At 36.3% G+C, this 15,945-nt stretch overlaps 3 protein-coding genes across 3 annotated transcripts in view; all 3 read right to left on the minus strand.

Annotated features, from left to right (window-relative positions):
* LOC136823927 (uncharacterized) overlaps positions 1 to 15,945 on the minus strand; it is a 402,896-nt gene that overhangs the window by 332,213 nt on the left and 54,738 nt on the right. The gene's annotated exons all lie outside the window — the stretch shown is intronic.
* On the minus strand, positions 2,625 to 6,263 carry LOC136823948 (synaptotagmin-14-like). The gene is made up of 2 exons (XM_067080105.1): positions 5,871 to 6,263; positions 2,625 to 3,566 (listed from the first exon to the last, which is right to left on the minus strand). Exons 1-2 carry the CDS (start codon positions 5,872 to 5,874, stop codon positions 2,695 to 2,697), a joined length of 876 nt encoding a protein of 291 aa, XP_066936206.1. The 5' UTR covers positions 5,875 to 6,263; the 3' UTR covers positions 2,625 to 2,694.
* LOC136823929 (cyclin-K-like) lies at positions 6,660 to 15,896 on the minus strand. The gene is made up of 10 exons (XM_067080086.1): positions 15,723 to 15,896; positions 15,207 to 15,288; positions 14,067 to 14,198; positions 13,621 to 13,726; positions 12,701 to 12,758; positions 10,308 to 10,474; positions 9,349 to 9,482; positions 8,886 to 9,090; positions 8,047 to 8,301; positions 6,660 to 7,535 (listed from the first exon to the last, which is right to left on the minus strand). The coding sequence occupies exons 1-10, from the start codon at positions 15,857 to 15,859 to the stop codon at positions 6,760 to 6,762; spliced, it is 2,052 nt and encodes a 683-aa protein (XP_066936187.1). The 5' UTR covers positions 15,860 to 15,896; the 3' UTR covers positions 6,660 to 6,759.

Here is a 15,945-nt window from a genome sequence, read left to right on the forward strand (position 1 = left end):
CAAGGTTTTTGTTTTTGTGAACAGTCACTCGCTAGCCTAGGCTCGATGGCTCCCGGTCAATCTCTCGTTATTGTTCGCACAGATACGTGGTTGATCTTAGATCACTCACACAGCTCAGCAGGGTACTATTTGAAACTATGACACAAGTACCCTATGCTATGTGCTTCACTGTGCGAACTCACTGCGATTGACCGAGGCCGCTCCGAAGAGACGCCTCACCTAACGGAAACTTACAGCTTGACTGCTCACATTATAGCCTAATATCTAGGTTAGCTATACATCAAAACAGTTTTGAGCGAAAAATCGCTCGTGGTTTTCCCAAGGACATGCGCAGAAAATGGTTAGAAAAACGTAATTTCCACATGGATTTTTAACGTTTTCCAAACTGTTTGGAGAAACACAAATTTCCAACCCAAAAAGTCTAGTTTTCCAAGAAAGGGTCTCAATCTTAGAAAAATGTAATTTCCACATGGATTTTTAACGTTTTCCAAACTGTTTGGGAGAAACACAAATTTCCGACCCAAAAAGTCTAGTTTTTCAACTTGAGGTATCAAATTTACTAAAATATGTATTTTCACATCGATTTTTGACCTTTTTTTTCAATTCCCAAACTGTTTGGAAAATAAAAATTTCCCACCCAAAAAGTCATGTTTTCCAACCAGCCTTGGAAAATTGTCATTTCTACATGGGTTTTTTTCACTTGATTTTTCAAGGGCATTGGTTTATTCTACAAAACCTATGGGTAATTTACGTTTTCCAAATCAGCTTAAGGTAATCGCTCAAATTTCCAACCTTCAATTATAAAACCAAAATTTCCAACCCAAAAATATTGAATTTCCAACCTTGGAAATCCAAAAATTTTTCCTGTGTTAGAGAACAGGTCGAATTAAGTAAGTAAGTTTACGACCGCAGTCAGAGGCGACCCGAAGGCTCCTCTTTCGATAGCTATCTACCCGAAGGAAGGAAGGGGGGGGCGGTGCTACTCTCATTCTCACTTTATTGCTCAACTTACCCTCTATTATTCTTTTAACTCCTGAGCATCAAGCAGGGAGGCATCAAGTAATATTTATTTCTTTAACTAAATGCCGGAGCAAACCAATCCAAGATTTCATCCAACATGCCTTTCCGATGTTGGATGAAATGTTGGACCGGTTTGCGTCAATTCAAATTTTTGGAAAAAAATGAAAATTCAAAAAGAGAAGAAAAAAGTCGTGTTGGATGAAGTTTGATCGCCATCAAACATTTCATCCAACATTTGCGGCGAGATCAAAGAAGCTCTCTCATTGAATTGTGTAATTTTTCGTGTTGGATTGGTTTGGTGGTACTTTTTTCTTTATTTTTTAAATTTTCATTTTTTTTTCCAAGTCATGTCGGATGAAATGTTGGATCGAATTGCCTTGATTTTCGCTTCATCCAAAAATGTTCAATTTTTGTTGTGAGGGAAAATTAATGAAGTTTAAAGATAAGATTTTTGCTATATCCGATACAAAACAGTAAAACAGATATCCAGTGAAAATTTGAGAACTCTACTCCTTCATAATCGGGAATTATTCCGATTCCGATTTTGAGGGGTCTTACACGGGATATGGGGGGGGGGTGGAATTGAGGGATCTAAAATTAAACAGTTCCAAATTTACCCGATTTTGAGGTACCTTTGTTAAAACACATTTTTGTATTCAAATTGTTAACATAAGGGCTTTATTGACCCAAAGAATAGGGTTCTTTTAGGGAAGTAAACAACACTTATTACAACAATTCATTTTGGATTTCCCCGATTTTTAGACGTTACTCTAAAGATCGCAGTGGCGATTGCTATCTCTGCGTATCATAGTCGGATGTTCTACTCTTCCATTTTACTACGGGTGCTCTTAAGGGCTCTGACCATAGTCGAAAACTTGTCTTAGTATTTGAACATAAAAGTTATTAAAAAAAAAAATGCCTTTATAAATTGCTTTTTAATCGAGTCTCCTCAGAGAAATTAAGAATTTAGTTGCAAAAATGACGCTATGAACTTTAAAGACGTTAGAAATATGTTGCATTACCTTTTTTTATAAAAAGTATTAAGTTTTAATGGGTAATTAATCTTTTTGTTTCGAAGTTTTTTCAAACTGTCCGCAAAGAATAGAACGGTTTTAAGTTTTTCGGAAATATTTTCTAAATCAATGCATCAAAAGTTATGGCTTTTTTTCTATGAAAAATGGGATAAGAAATTAGTCAACTATTTTCAAGATTTTGAGACAAATAAGCTTTTAGAAAAATTTTCCGAAAATCTATTTTTAGTTCGGTAAAAGATACACCATCTACCGCAAAAAAAATTTTTTTTTTCTTCGCCGAAAATAAGCCCTTCAAAGTTGAAATACTTTTCTTCATAAAAGTCTTTATTTTCTTCATCAATTTTTTTCATTGTGATTCTTAAATTTTCAGACTCAAGGATAATTGGTCTAACAGAAAATGTATAACATGCGACAGTTTTGTGTGCTACATCAAGTAGAAAATTTATATTTTGCACGTGGCAAATATTAAAAATTCACTATGGTCAGAGCCCTTAAATGTTCGAAATATAAAGGCTTTGAGAAAACTTTTCGGAATACAGAGGCTACATCACTGAGAAAATCGAGTAGTCGTTTTTGAAATAAATATGGATTTTATTCACATAAATTTTTAAAAGATGATCTAAATGCTCGAACAAATTAATCATCTTTTGTTTTTAGTGAGAGGCCTCCAAGTTTCAAAACCACCTCCACGTTGTGCCACGTCCATTAAATGAACAATGACCTCACCTAAAGTCACGTGACGACCAAGTTTCTTGCCTTGCACTCGGACCCGAAAGGCCGATTCTTTCAATTTCTCACGAGAAATGTTTGAGAATTTAAAAGGTTCTTCGTCAAAGACAGCTCTCGATTCTGACTGAAAAACGAATTTCGTTTTCGAACGATATTTTTTCGCAGGTAGTAAACAAATTGCTACTTGTATGAAATCGAATCCACCTTCACTTTTCGATGGAATTCCTTCCACTTCATTTATCGTTAACATCAAAAAAAAGTCTGATTTGGAGTATAAAAGTGAAAACCGAATTCGTGCTCCGTCCACATAATTCCGATGAGCTTTCATGATATTTTGCCGAACAGGCGCAGTGACGTCATTGGTAGATCGTTCCATTTCGTCATCTTCGGTACTCGTGTAACCCGTGGCAACGCTTTTGACCGATTCTGGTATTCGTAACTTTTTCAGTTTCTTATTGACTGTCGTGTTATCAAGAAAAACTACGGAACTCTGAGTCGGTTTTTCCTCTGGTTCGTTTACAAGTTTATGATAAGTTGTGATTTTGGGAGTCATCATATAAGGCTTATTGTAGAATGAAGCATTGTCCTCAAAATCTTCATCAGCGGTCTCCCCCGCTATGATGGAGAGTTCTTCGTCACCCTCCTTCTTTCGTTTCTTTGACGCTCCTCCTTGGGTGTTATGCCAACAACACTCTCCGTTGCGGACGCAGAAATATGTGACAATGAGAAATATCAAAATGAACAAAATAACTCCGAAAAAGATGGCGATTCCAAAAAGGCCCGCTGAAAAAAAAGAGATAGAAATGTTAGAAACTCTCTCTAAGGGTCGATTTTCGATTTTTGGCTCGGACATACCCGTGACCTCGCAAACCTAGTACCCCCCCCGGATGTAGACCCATGAAACTAATCCAAATTTTACCAAAATTCGCCAAATTAAATCCTCGCCAAAATTTCCAAATTCGGTAATTCGCCAAATTAAATCCCCGCCAAATTTAACAAAGAGAGAATTATGTGAAAAATCACCACTTTTTAGTATATTTCTGAGTAATCTTCACCCATTTCAGGGTGACAAAACTTCCAATTCGCCAAATTAAATCCCCGCCAAATTTTACGAAATTGATCTATCGCCAAATTAAATCCCCGCCAAAAATCGTATTTTGGCCAATCGCAAAATTAAATCCACGTCAAAATTTATCCACTTAAGGCATGTCCCTTGAGACATTAAATGACTTTTTTATGAAAAGAAAGTAGTTTTAAAAGATCCTCAAGGAACATAATCACCATGGCAACATTTTCAAAACGAGGCAAGTGATGTACGTAACGTAATTTATGAAAATGTCCATCCATCTGCGAAGCGCAAATTTTGGACACATAAAACCAACCACGGTGCAAATTCATGTTTTGATCGAGAGAGGACAAACTTACTCTATGTTTGTCTCACAAGAACTTGAAAACTTAAGGCTTTTTTTTTGGTTTTGGTTTTTTGATATTTCAAAATTATCTTTTAAATCATTTAAAAAATCTATAAATTTTGAAGAGCTATTCAAAGATTTTTTCTTAAGGAGGGGAATAAAATAGGATCTCACCCTAAAGAAATGAAGGAACGGGGACCAAAGTCTATCTCAATATAATCTGCAGCGAAGATATAAAAGGCTGTAACGTTTGATAGACTGTTCTTCACGAAGTTTATTTTTTTCTTCTTCATTTTTCATCTTTATTTTCTAGACTTTTCAATATTTTTTTTTATTTTCTGATATTCCACTCTTGAATATCTTTTAAACCACAGATCCCTACCTAATTTTATTATATTGAGATGATGTTTTTTTTATCTGATCAGGATTGTACATTTTTCTGCACTTTTTGTACTTTGAAAGAAAAATTTTCACCGTTTACAGATTTACGTTTTTATGTTATTTACAGATTTTATGTTTTATTTTAATGGCGATTTTCGTGCTGTGTTGGAGTGGTACTTCCAGGGAGAGCAGAAGTTTTTCTGAAATGCCAGTGGAATCTTTCTCTCGGATTGAGGAAAAGAAAGTCTATCAATGTCAGGTTTTCAAGCGTTTTTTATTTGAAAATCTTTCTGAAAGTGAATTTGCATTGTATGATTTTTTTATTTTGGAAAAAAGAAATATTTTTAAGCTTTGTCGGACTCGTTTAAAGTCATTCTCGGCGGATGTCTCAGGGTCTTAGTCGATGGCTACTCTAATCTTCATTCCAAATATTTCGTTTTTTTCTGTTTTTTCTGATTTTTCACTTTACGAAAAAACCTCGAGAAGGCTTTTTCTGTTTTTCACTTAAACTTTCGATGCAATAATTTTATACATCTAAAGTCATAATTCTTCGACAATTTTCAACAGCATTTTTTTAAATTATTTTGTTCAAAAATTAAAGTGCTTTTATCTTTTCAAAGTTTGAAGCATTGGTTGAAAAATGACAAGCAAACTAAGAACTAGTTAACACTGAATGCGAATGGATTTTAATCAAGATGAGTTTCTAGGTTAGTATGAGAGATAAGTACCTTGGCTTTCACTGAAGTAGTTTCAAAACTGTTCAGTTTTCAAAGAAATTTCAGATAGCTTTGGAATAAGACACTTTTGACACGATTTTTATAAGAACTTCAAAAAAGCTTCATAATTTTTTTTGTTTTTAGCATTTTGTATTTAATATTTTGGTGCTTCAACTTAAAATGTTCTTTAATCTTTGGTATCGAAACACTATGTTCTTATATAAGAACATAACGTCCCGCTTCCCGCACCAAGATTCCATCCACTGCCACTGTTCAGGCGGGAAAAGACTAGGACTCCGGATAGTTGAAAAATAAGCTTCAGAAAGTTTTGTAAGCAAACACAAGATTTTCTGTACCTTTAGAAAAAACCCTTTCTTATTTTATGCCAGATAAATACAGTCTCCTTAACTCGAGTCTCTCCTTTAACTCGAACAAGTTTTATGGTCCCTTCAGTTAAAAATGTCTTATAAACCTTATCCCATAACTTTAATTTCAAAAGATAACAGACGATGCTCACCGAGTCAGCATCCGCGCGAAATAGGAAAAACAACAACAAGGAAAAATCAAAACAAACTTACGCATGCTAATTGACGTACCAAGCCTTTACAAGCAAATTCATCTCATATTTTCAGCCATCTTGATTTTTATTCCATCTTGCCGTTACATATAAAAACACAACTTATCTTTTTTTCTTTGCAAAAATGATCAAAATTCGTCACGCTGTTTAGTTCTCTTTTATTATTAAATGTCATTTTTATTGCCGCTAATTAAATCGGAGCACCCTCCATCATTAATTGCACTCCATTGTAATGGCGATCTCCTATCTTAATACGTTTCAAAACGATCTTATCTTGTTACCACTTTAGTGCGATTAACAACCACAAAAAGATGCAAAATTTTTCGAACATCGACGAGAAATTCTGACCAGCTTGAGTCGAAGGATGGATATCTTCAGCTTAGTAATTTCTATTTATCCCTAAAATGAAAAAATTAAAAGAAATTGGTTTAAAACATTTAGCGAAATACAGTATGTTAAAATGACGGTTTTGACGATCTGATGTAAACAAAATAATTGAAGATAATTCCCTTGGAGATCAAACAAAACCATGGCAACCTTATAGTTTAATGCAAGGTCAGGCCGTAAATCACATAAACAGCTTGACGGGCTTGACCATTGATTTCTGTTCAAAATACTTTATCGGTGATAATAAATTTTGAAATTTTTGACTCTTATTTTATTTAATGGCCATTCTAGGCTTAGGGGTAGTACTGTTCTTAATTTGTTCTTATATAAATAATGTAAAGAAAGGAATGTACCATCTAAATAACGTTCATCAAGCAGAAATTAAAACTGAATCTTGAAGTCATTACCAAGAAAATGAAAATATTTAAAAAACAAATATCAAGAAATAGTATATAAAGCATTTGTCTAAAAAAATCTACAGGCAAAATAAGCACATTGCCTGCTTAATAAAAGTTGCCAGGATAAGGAGGGTGTTGAGGGTTCATCTGATTTTGAAGAGGCGGTCTTGGATTTTGATTCTGCATCATCATCGGCGGTTGTTGTTGTTGTTGTGGCGGATTGAAATTATTGAAATTGTTCATTGGGGCGTTATTGCCTTGATTGTTCATAAAAGGTTGTTGCTGTTGCGGACCTTGAGGAGGCATGGGCATAAAGTTGTTATTTTGAACGCCAAAAGCGGGCGGGATTTGAGGCGGCGGAGCTAGTTGGGGTTGAAAATTTGAAAGATTTTGTTGGAGTTGTGGAGGTTGGTTGTTGAATTGGTTGAAGTTGTTGTTGAACCTTTGTTGTTGTTGTTGTTGCTGTTGCTGTTGCTGTTGTGGCGGCATTTGAGGTAAGGGCGGAGCTGGTTTCAAGTTGGGCGTTAACGGAAGGCGTTGCTTGGTTAATTGCTCCATCATTGAGATAGGAGGTGTGGAAGGTTGCATGACATGGGCGGGTGAGTTTTGTTGATTCTGTTGCTGCCCGAAAGATCGGGGCGGTTTATTTAACGGTGGCGGTTGTTGAGATTTGCTGGGTGGCGTGCTTTGAAAGAATGAAGACATGTGATCAAGAATGGGGGCGGTTGCTTTGTAAGGGCTGTTCTGTTGTTGTTGAGTGAAGCCACTTTGTGAAGAATTAGGAGAGTTTTGATGTAAGTAGGTTTTCAACTGTTCGTGACGATGCGTTTTTAGCGGTGGTGGTTGTTGCTGATGGTGGTGATGTTGAGGTTCATTCGAGACTGAAAATAAGAACAATAATAAGAACAAGTTAAAACAGCCCAAAGCAAGAGATGCCAAAACAACCAGAAGGAATCAAAAGGGATGAGAACAAGACAATTCACAGTAGAACGCAAAAATATTAAGTTGGAGCATATGGTGTGTATTATCTTAGCTGTACATTCAAAGATCATTTGAAGTAAAGCAATACACAATTTCTTTTACAAGTAACCCCAATTTTAGGCTCAGAGCTGAGGTTGCTTAGAATTCTAGCTCAATTTTTGAGAAAATTGCTTTGGTCACCCCTCATATCATAACATATTTATGCTTATTGGGTCAAGGGCTACTGTTTGTCATGGTTAGATTAAAAAGCTTTTGTTTTAGGAGGTAGTGAAAAACATTTGGCTGATTTCAGGGCTCGAGGCTTAGCAACCTGGTTGCTTAGGAAGAAGCTACCTACCTTTTGGTGAATTTACAAATCACGACGGAGTAAGCGATGTAAACCTAGATGTATATCTGAACTAAAAGACTCACATGAATTAGGTTTCATCATTGGCTGCTGAGAGTGGGGTAGATGTGGAGGCGCTTCACCGTGAGCAGAATGTGGCGGGTAGGGCGGATCCAGGGACGGCGCTTTAGAAGGTGTTGAAGTCACCGAGTTGGAAGAAGGGAAAGAGACTTTAACGTTGGTGGTAGGCGTGGCAAGTTGCATTGGTTCCGCCCCTCCCGTGGGCAGTGGTGGCTTCACTGCTACATTGTCGTTTGGTAATGTCTTCGGTTTATTTGAAACTAGAACAAATCGAATCAAAATTACAGTCAAAATCGTGGAAGTCGTGAAACACCTTATTCGGGGAAGTAAATGTTTCGCACGCTTCAAGCAAAGACTCATCATAATATTGTGAATTTAAAATACTTTCTATAATTCGAATATCTCTGTAATTCAAATCTCATAACATTCTCCGTTCGAAGTCGAATCAGCGAGAGCCAATTGTATCTATACGTTGCCCGATTACACTATCCGAAATAAAAGCCACAGTATGTTTCCACATCTAACCACTGTACCTTCATTGACTTAAGACTTCTGAGGATCTGAGGATCCAAAAGTTAAAATCAGAAAGTTAGAAGTTAAGAATGGTCCACTAAGGCTCAGACTATAGCATGGAAGTCTATAACCCCTTCCAAATTCGAAACTTTCAATATATTTCGACGCAGATCGTAATTCGAAGAGAATTCTGTCCTTTGAAAATCGAATTAGAGAAAGAGTAAACTGTCCTTTTTTCCAAACCTCGGTTTACTCCGGAGGGGGGCCTCCGTTTATTAGGCACCCGTGAGTAACAATGGCCAACGTAGCCCCCCCCATCTAACCACTATACCTTCATTGGTGATATTCAAAGGCGGTAGAGGTGCAGCAGTGGTAGATGCTGTAGTTGTCGCGACGGTGCTTATAGAGGTCGTTGATGGTGTGTTGCTTGATGTCGTCACAGTTGCTGCAGAAGTGGTGGTCGTTGCTGTTGTCGAGGTCACTGATGATGTTGTGGTTGTAGTGGTTGTGGATTGAGATGATTCTGATGTTAATTTCTGTGATAAAGAAAAACTGTTCATTAAAATTTTGAACAGAAAGAAAAACTTTTTGAAAAAGAGATCCTTATTTTGCTTTCTATTGCTTAAATCCACCAAAATTCGAAAATAAGCCGATGAAAAACTCGGTCGGCATGATATCAGAACTAGGTGAAAACAGAGAATTATGGTTTAACTAAATTAGCCGTGTGTTTTCAGTCCTCAAAATGATGAAATTTCATTGGTTAAAAAGTACGTCACATGACTTGTTATGCTTACCGACTTTTTTGTTTGTGGACTTCCCGGTGCATTCTTCGGAGAATTTTTCACTTTGTCAGTAATATTGACGACGTTGGCAAATCGACGTTTGGGCGGCTTACCACTGTACATGTTCGTTAGCTCTTCGCAGATATCTTTAAAATATAAGTAAATGAAAAAGTAGGGCATCATTTCAAGGTATCTCCTACCATTTGCTTACACAGCATTTTCAAACAATTTAGGTGATTAGGTGAATTAGGTAAATTAAGTCATTTAGATGATTTTTAGACATTCTTAAATCTTTTTCTGTGAAATACATCTTTCTCTTCATTTATCGTTTATTCTGCATTGTAGTAGGGGGAATTTGTTCGATGAGGTCGACTTTTGATGTTCGTGCTTTAGTGTGTTTTAAATATGACGATCTCAGGCAAAAACCATAGGGTCAAAATTTAATGAAAATTTTAGTTTGAAAAAAGAAAGACCTGTTGTATATTTTTGGAAAGCTCTCAAAAAATTAACATTAGACATATATGGCGAGTATAGATGATTTCTGTACCTAACCTAAGTTATTGACCCTTAAAAATGGTGTTTTTCAGCCAGAAACAGCTATTTTGTCTACTTTTTACACTTTTTGAAGCTCAATATCTCGAGTTAAGAACAGAAATCACTGTCTTCGGCATTGGCCCCGTCAACGGGGGGCCGGGGGTCCATGCCCCCCCCCCCACTTTTTGGTAGACCATGTCATACGTTTTTAAGAGTTACTATTTTAAGCTGGTTTAAGACCAAATCAAACCACAAAAACATAGTCCCCCCTAGTACGTTTTAGGGTTTTTTGAGGGTGGTAAAAGTGAAAAATTTTCTTCGTCGAATTTTTTCCAAAAGGTTGGACCCTCACTCAATGCTCGCTGGGGCGCTCATTTCTAGGAGTTTTAACAGTTTTGCGATCAACCTGATGACAGTACCAAATTGTACCAACTCACCTTCTAGATCAGGTTCTTTCGCTTCGGGGTAAAATATTTTCCACCAATCAGTGCGCGGTTTTCCCATGAAATCTCGGATGTTCTGATTGGACAGTTTGAATGATAACAATAGGACGGCTAAGCCAATCACTTGCGGTTTGTATCTCAAACATAGCGTCGTTGATAGACTAAGAGGGGAAAGAAAGATCTCGTCTCAAATAATAATAATAAAGGTTTACAATGTAAACCCTACAAGGATTGGATTGGCCATAGAGCTTCAAAGAATACTTGACAACTTGCTTGTCTGTATTATTGGAAGCCCAACCTCATTTTTTTACTTTGTTATTTGGAATATTGAAATATTGTACTCTAATAGTTATATCAACCCAACAGAAAAAAAATCTGCGTCCAGGTAGCCATTCCATATGATTAGACGGAAACGTCTATTGGATGGACTCCTGGCCTGCATCCCCTCCCCTAATTTATACAAACTTAAATATGTAAATTTTTAATGATATGCAGGCGAATAAATAAGTTTTGAATTGAATTGAATTGAATTGAATATCAATCTCACACATTCTCTGAAATAGATTTTTTACAAAACTGATCAATAGTTAAATTTCTATCAGATATGACTTGCTCCAAGAGCGTTTTCATTGGACGACCACGTTTTCTCGAAGTGTCATCGTTAAACATAAGCTGTTTTAATGAGCGTTCATTAGACATTCGAATGACGTGTGCACTGTAGTCGGATTGTTGATATCTGATGAAAGTACTGACATCACGAGTCCCACACAATTTATGTAGGTTTTCGTTATTAATGACTAATCGAAAGTCATTATTGTCAGTGTCCACTTGTTTGAAGCCATTTCGAACCATGCGTCTCAAAAAAGTTCTGTACGTGATGTCTAGCCTGTTCAATTGATTTGTGTTTAGACACCAATACTGACATGCATATATCAGGCGACTTCGTACAAAACAATCCAGGAAAGAAACACGAGTTCGTAAGTTTACGTGAAAATTTTGCAGGAGATTTGATAATTCAGCTAATCGCACGATGGGTTATTTTTTCTTATTTGGCACGCCCTCAAAGAGAGCAATTAATCGTTAATTGCATTCTGCAGAGAGCAATTAATCTTTAATCACACTCTCCAATGCTGCGCCAATGTTTACGAAATTGATTTTAATGCTTTTTCTTACATTTTTTTTGCATCGAACGTTTTAGTTGCATTCGAAATTTATTTTGTGAGAAAGAAAATCAATAAACAACAATAAAAGAAAGACATAAAGAGAAGAGAAAACTCGTACAATTCGAAAATTGCACTCGTGATTTTTTTGTTTCGAATTTTCCTCGTCCTTTCGGACTCGGAAAATTAATAACAAAAAAATCACTTGTGCAATTATATTCGAATTGCACTCGTTATCATGTGATTACATATACAAATTTTACACAAGCTAATTGAATACGTTGATTTACTTCACTATCTCCTGTGCTGGGTTCTTTACAGTTTATATAGGCACCGAGGTATCGAAAGATGGTGACATTTTTCAAGTTAAAACCTTTGAGGTTGACAATAGACGGTGGTATGTCATCAGCGTTGAGGATCATCGTTTCAGTTTTTGTATTATTTATTGTAAGACCAAAATTTGAGAAGATTTTATCATGAATTTCTATACTCTTTTGAAGACCGTCTATTGACAAAAGATACAACACTAGGCCATCAGCATATCCTGACCATGGAATCTCAGTGGTACCCCAAGAACATTTATTTTCATCTCTCATTTCATTTCGTTGTTTTCGTGAGATAGCATGGATATTCAATCGATATTTATGATGGAAGAACTCAATTTCTTTGATCTGTTGACACTTTTCAAGAAAGAAACATATACTATAAACTAACAATAAATTGCAGAGACTTGAGATCGGAAACAATAACAACAAGACCCAAAAGCTGCCAGAAGAGTATTAATTAGAATATTGCTACAACTCAGAGATAATAGGCTTTGAATTCACGTTTTATAAGAAAAGAAATTAACAGTCATTAGTCACTCAGTCACACATAACCAATTCTTAAATCGTTGACTGTATTTTAATAGCAATAAAAACGCCGCAAGATAGTCATAGGCTGGCTAAGTTGAACGTACTCTGTACCAGAGTGTATCTCACGTTTATCGCTTCGTAGTACACTATGTGCGCATTGTCCTCTGCGATGAAGTATAATTTATAAATAGCACCACTTCTCTCATCGTCCCCCCTCTCTCACCAACACTCCATCACAGCGGTCGGTTTGAAAAATCTCAAATGAGAAAGTGTACAAACAAAGTTGGTAGAATTTGTTGGTAGTGACTGTTCTCACTCTTTCGGCACTTGCGAGTCTCAATATGTTCTTATACAGTTTTGAAATAATGCTCACCTATCATTTATGAAGATCCAAGCTTTCTGAACGAACCCGTTGATCTTTTCCATGTCACCTTGCAAAGAAAACGAAAATTTTCAGTCATTTAATAATCGTATTCTACTACGAAATTCCACCACATATTAAAGCACAACCCCCTCCCCCCTTGGAACCGAAAAAGGCCTCGTCAACAGTCCTCCTGAAAAAGACGATGTGGCATCATCAGTACGACATGTCATTTTTTAGAGTTTGTATGCTCTGATTGGTGGATATGACGTTTGACAGAATACAGGATATAGTTTGAATTTACATTATAACAATAGCGTTCAGTTTGAGGTCGTCTTAACGCTATTACTATTATTATGCATCATATCGGACATTCAAACAAGGTTTTTTTTCTAGTGTCAACCAAGTCTTTTTGCTTCAATGCAATGTCTTCAACAAGTTTTGAGTACCCTTGCGAGCGGGCCGCAAATGACCAAAAAGTGTTTTTTTCTGACGTCGGTTTAGTCTTACCGCTTCAATGCAACGACTTCAATAAAGTTCCGAGCGGGCCGCAAATGACGTTATCGCCCTATAACCAGGGCGGTTAATGATATTTCAGCACTCTGAAGCGCGACGCCTTATATATTTTTCTCAGCGCGGGTATGACTATTTGAGTCATAGAACCCTTCAATACCGCCCGCCGTTCGAATCTTTAATGGCTTACTTAATGACCGCTATATGGATAATAATAGTTAATTGACGTCAAAATCGGTCAATTTAATGACTTGATATGCTTTTCAACCCTGCTGGTAATTCAATCCAATCCCCTGTTATCCAGCTTTTGATACAAGTTATGATAATTGTTTTTAAAAGTTACTGTATATAAACACTATTGCTGTTTACAAATTTTATTATAAAGCTACAAAAAGTAACGGTGAAAACAGAACGCATACCTTTGAGCAGTTTACCAAACTTGATGAGGTACGTGTATGGATGGTTCAAATGAAGATCGAATTTGATAGTTTGTAAAAGAATGCGCTCTATTACCATAATCTCTTCCTATACAATGTCAAAATAACAAAGAGGAGAGAAATGAGAAGAGAAGTGAACCCTCCGAATCATCCGGAATTGGCCCTATCCTTGGATAGATACCATACTATCACGCTTACCAGACACTGCTAACCCTGCGCTCGCGACACGACAGAGTTATCGGTGTTAATAAAACGATGTGGGTTTGGTCCGCCTTTTCTCTAAGATTTCTAGCATTTACCGAATGCTATTGATCTTCTTATCGTACTTAAGACAACAGTAAGAAATTTGAAATAGCTGAAAGCTGAATTAAAAAGAAAAGTTACTTTGATGAAAACAAATTATGAGTATTCATTTTTTGGACACTCACCGTTGGGTTATCACCGAAAGCTTTGAATCGATATTCGGGTAACGATTGGTGCGTCATCTTAATAATATCTCTACATTTCTTCGGTGTTTCTTCAACCTTGCCAGCCAGGAATAAACAAGTTGTAGCTGTCACCTAAATTATCAGTCACAACTCCCAGTTTTTATCATAATCAAGCTTTTTGAAATCTATATTAACCCTTTAAGTGCCACGGTCCTTTTTTGGACCGCTGCACGGACCTCATTAAATGACGGAAAGGTGCCCAGTAGTAAAACTTTAAATTAATTCGCTAGAGGACAGAATCAAGTAAAGCAGGGCCCAATTTGGTTCTTGGATCACTCGTTGACCAAAAATGGTCAAAAAAAATATCTCAAAAAAAAAAAAGGATTTTTGTCAATTTTTTGCATTTTCTTTTACTTTTTGGCTTAAAATCTCGCTGGAAAGACTCACTTTAGATTTTTTATGCTTGACCATGAAGCCCAATCCAATTCCTACGAGTTAGATGTCTGATATACACGACATTGGCACTTAAAGGGTTAATGGAAACGAAATTACAACCAAAGTGAATTATTCTTATGTATTGTCTGGTAGAAGGAGACCATCCAACTAGAATTGAACCTCTCATGCAGTTCGAACCCCGATTGAACACATTATTCAAGAGCAGCCACCGGCAGAATTTTTTGAAATAATATCTGTTCTTTTTATCCAGGAGAGTAAATTTTATGGATAAATCTAGGAGAGACTTTCCTCAAAACACCCAGGTAAAATCCAGGGGTCGCCTTAAAGACATCTGTTCTTAAAATCCAGGAGCGCATTTTATGGAAAAACACATACAATTTTCTCTTGATTATTATGGTCCTACACAGAAAATGTTTGTCGACTTGAAATAAATTATGCTTAAAAACATACCCAAAACAAATTGAAGATGATGACTAAATTCATCTCAGATTTACTAAAAAGGTTCAGTTGACACTCTCTAATTCGATTTTCAAGGGGAACCGGATTTTCATCGAAAAAGGGAGCGTATCAAATAGTAGAGCGCCGTTTTTGAGAGTTTATTGTTGACGGTGACTTTCAATATTATCCAAATAGCGAAACGTCGGATTATAGAGCGTCAACTGTAGTTCATATTATAAAGCTCACCCATCTTGAGAACTCTTTGAATGAATGAAACATATAAAAACGATGATAAAAAACTATCCCAGAAGCCATTGTAATGTATGGTCTGCGCAAATATTGAGTTTCGAATTAAGGAAATATGTTATCTCTTATATAGCCACTGTCATTTCAAGTTAAGTCAAGTACACGTTTTTTATAAGAGCGTCCAAAATTTAAGAAGCCTTCGGATGTTCTGATCTTTTTGAATTTCAAAACTATAAATGTTCTTAAAATGTCGTTATTTTCACAATTTTCTGAGTATTTTTTGAGGGTATTGGCTAAAATTTGCAAATTGTCTGTCGACTTTTATCAAGGGTAAAGGGATCTTATGGCCGCAGAATCGAGGAAAACTTTAGACCCAGAAAAAATGAAAAAATGCAATAAATTTGAATCCCTTTAGTGAATGTTTTTGGTATGCGAACAAAGCAGGGGAACGTTCTGGAACGCGCAACCGCTTTATACCGACTCAATGATCAAAGGAAGACAGTTTTGAAAAGATACAGTCCAAGTTTGTTTCCAATGTCCATGATAAAGCGTGCGCCTTCTTTCCGATATCTAGCCTCTTCTTCAAAATCAACGCCATCTAGCCTGGAAGGTGTGTTTAATTCCAATGTTTCGTACGAGTGGTACCATTTCATTTTTGTGATTTTGTTTTTTCTTTTTTATCTTAAATCTGTCATGAGAAATGAAAACAGGTAAATAGAAGAAATTAAAACAAAGAAAA

The sequence above is a fragment of the Clytia hemisphaerica genome, unplaced genomic scaffold (genome assembly GCF_902728285.1).
Source record: "Clytia hemisphaerica strain Z4C2 unplaced genomic scaffold, Clytia hemisphaerica genome assembly, whole genome shotgun sequence".
In the NCBI taxonomy this organism is placed as follows: domain Eukaryota; kingdom Metazoa; phylum Cnidaria; class Hydrozoa; order Leptothecata; family Clytiidae; genus Clytia; species Clytia hemisphaerica.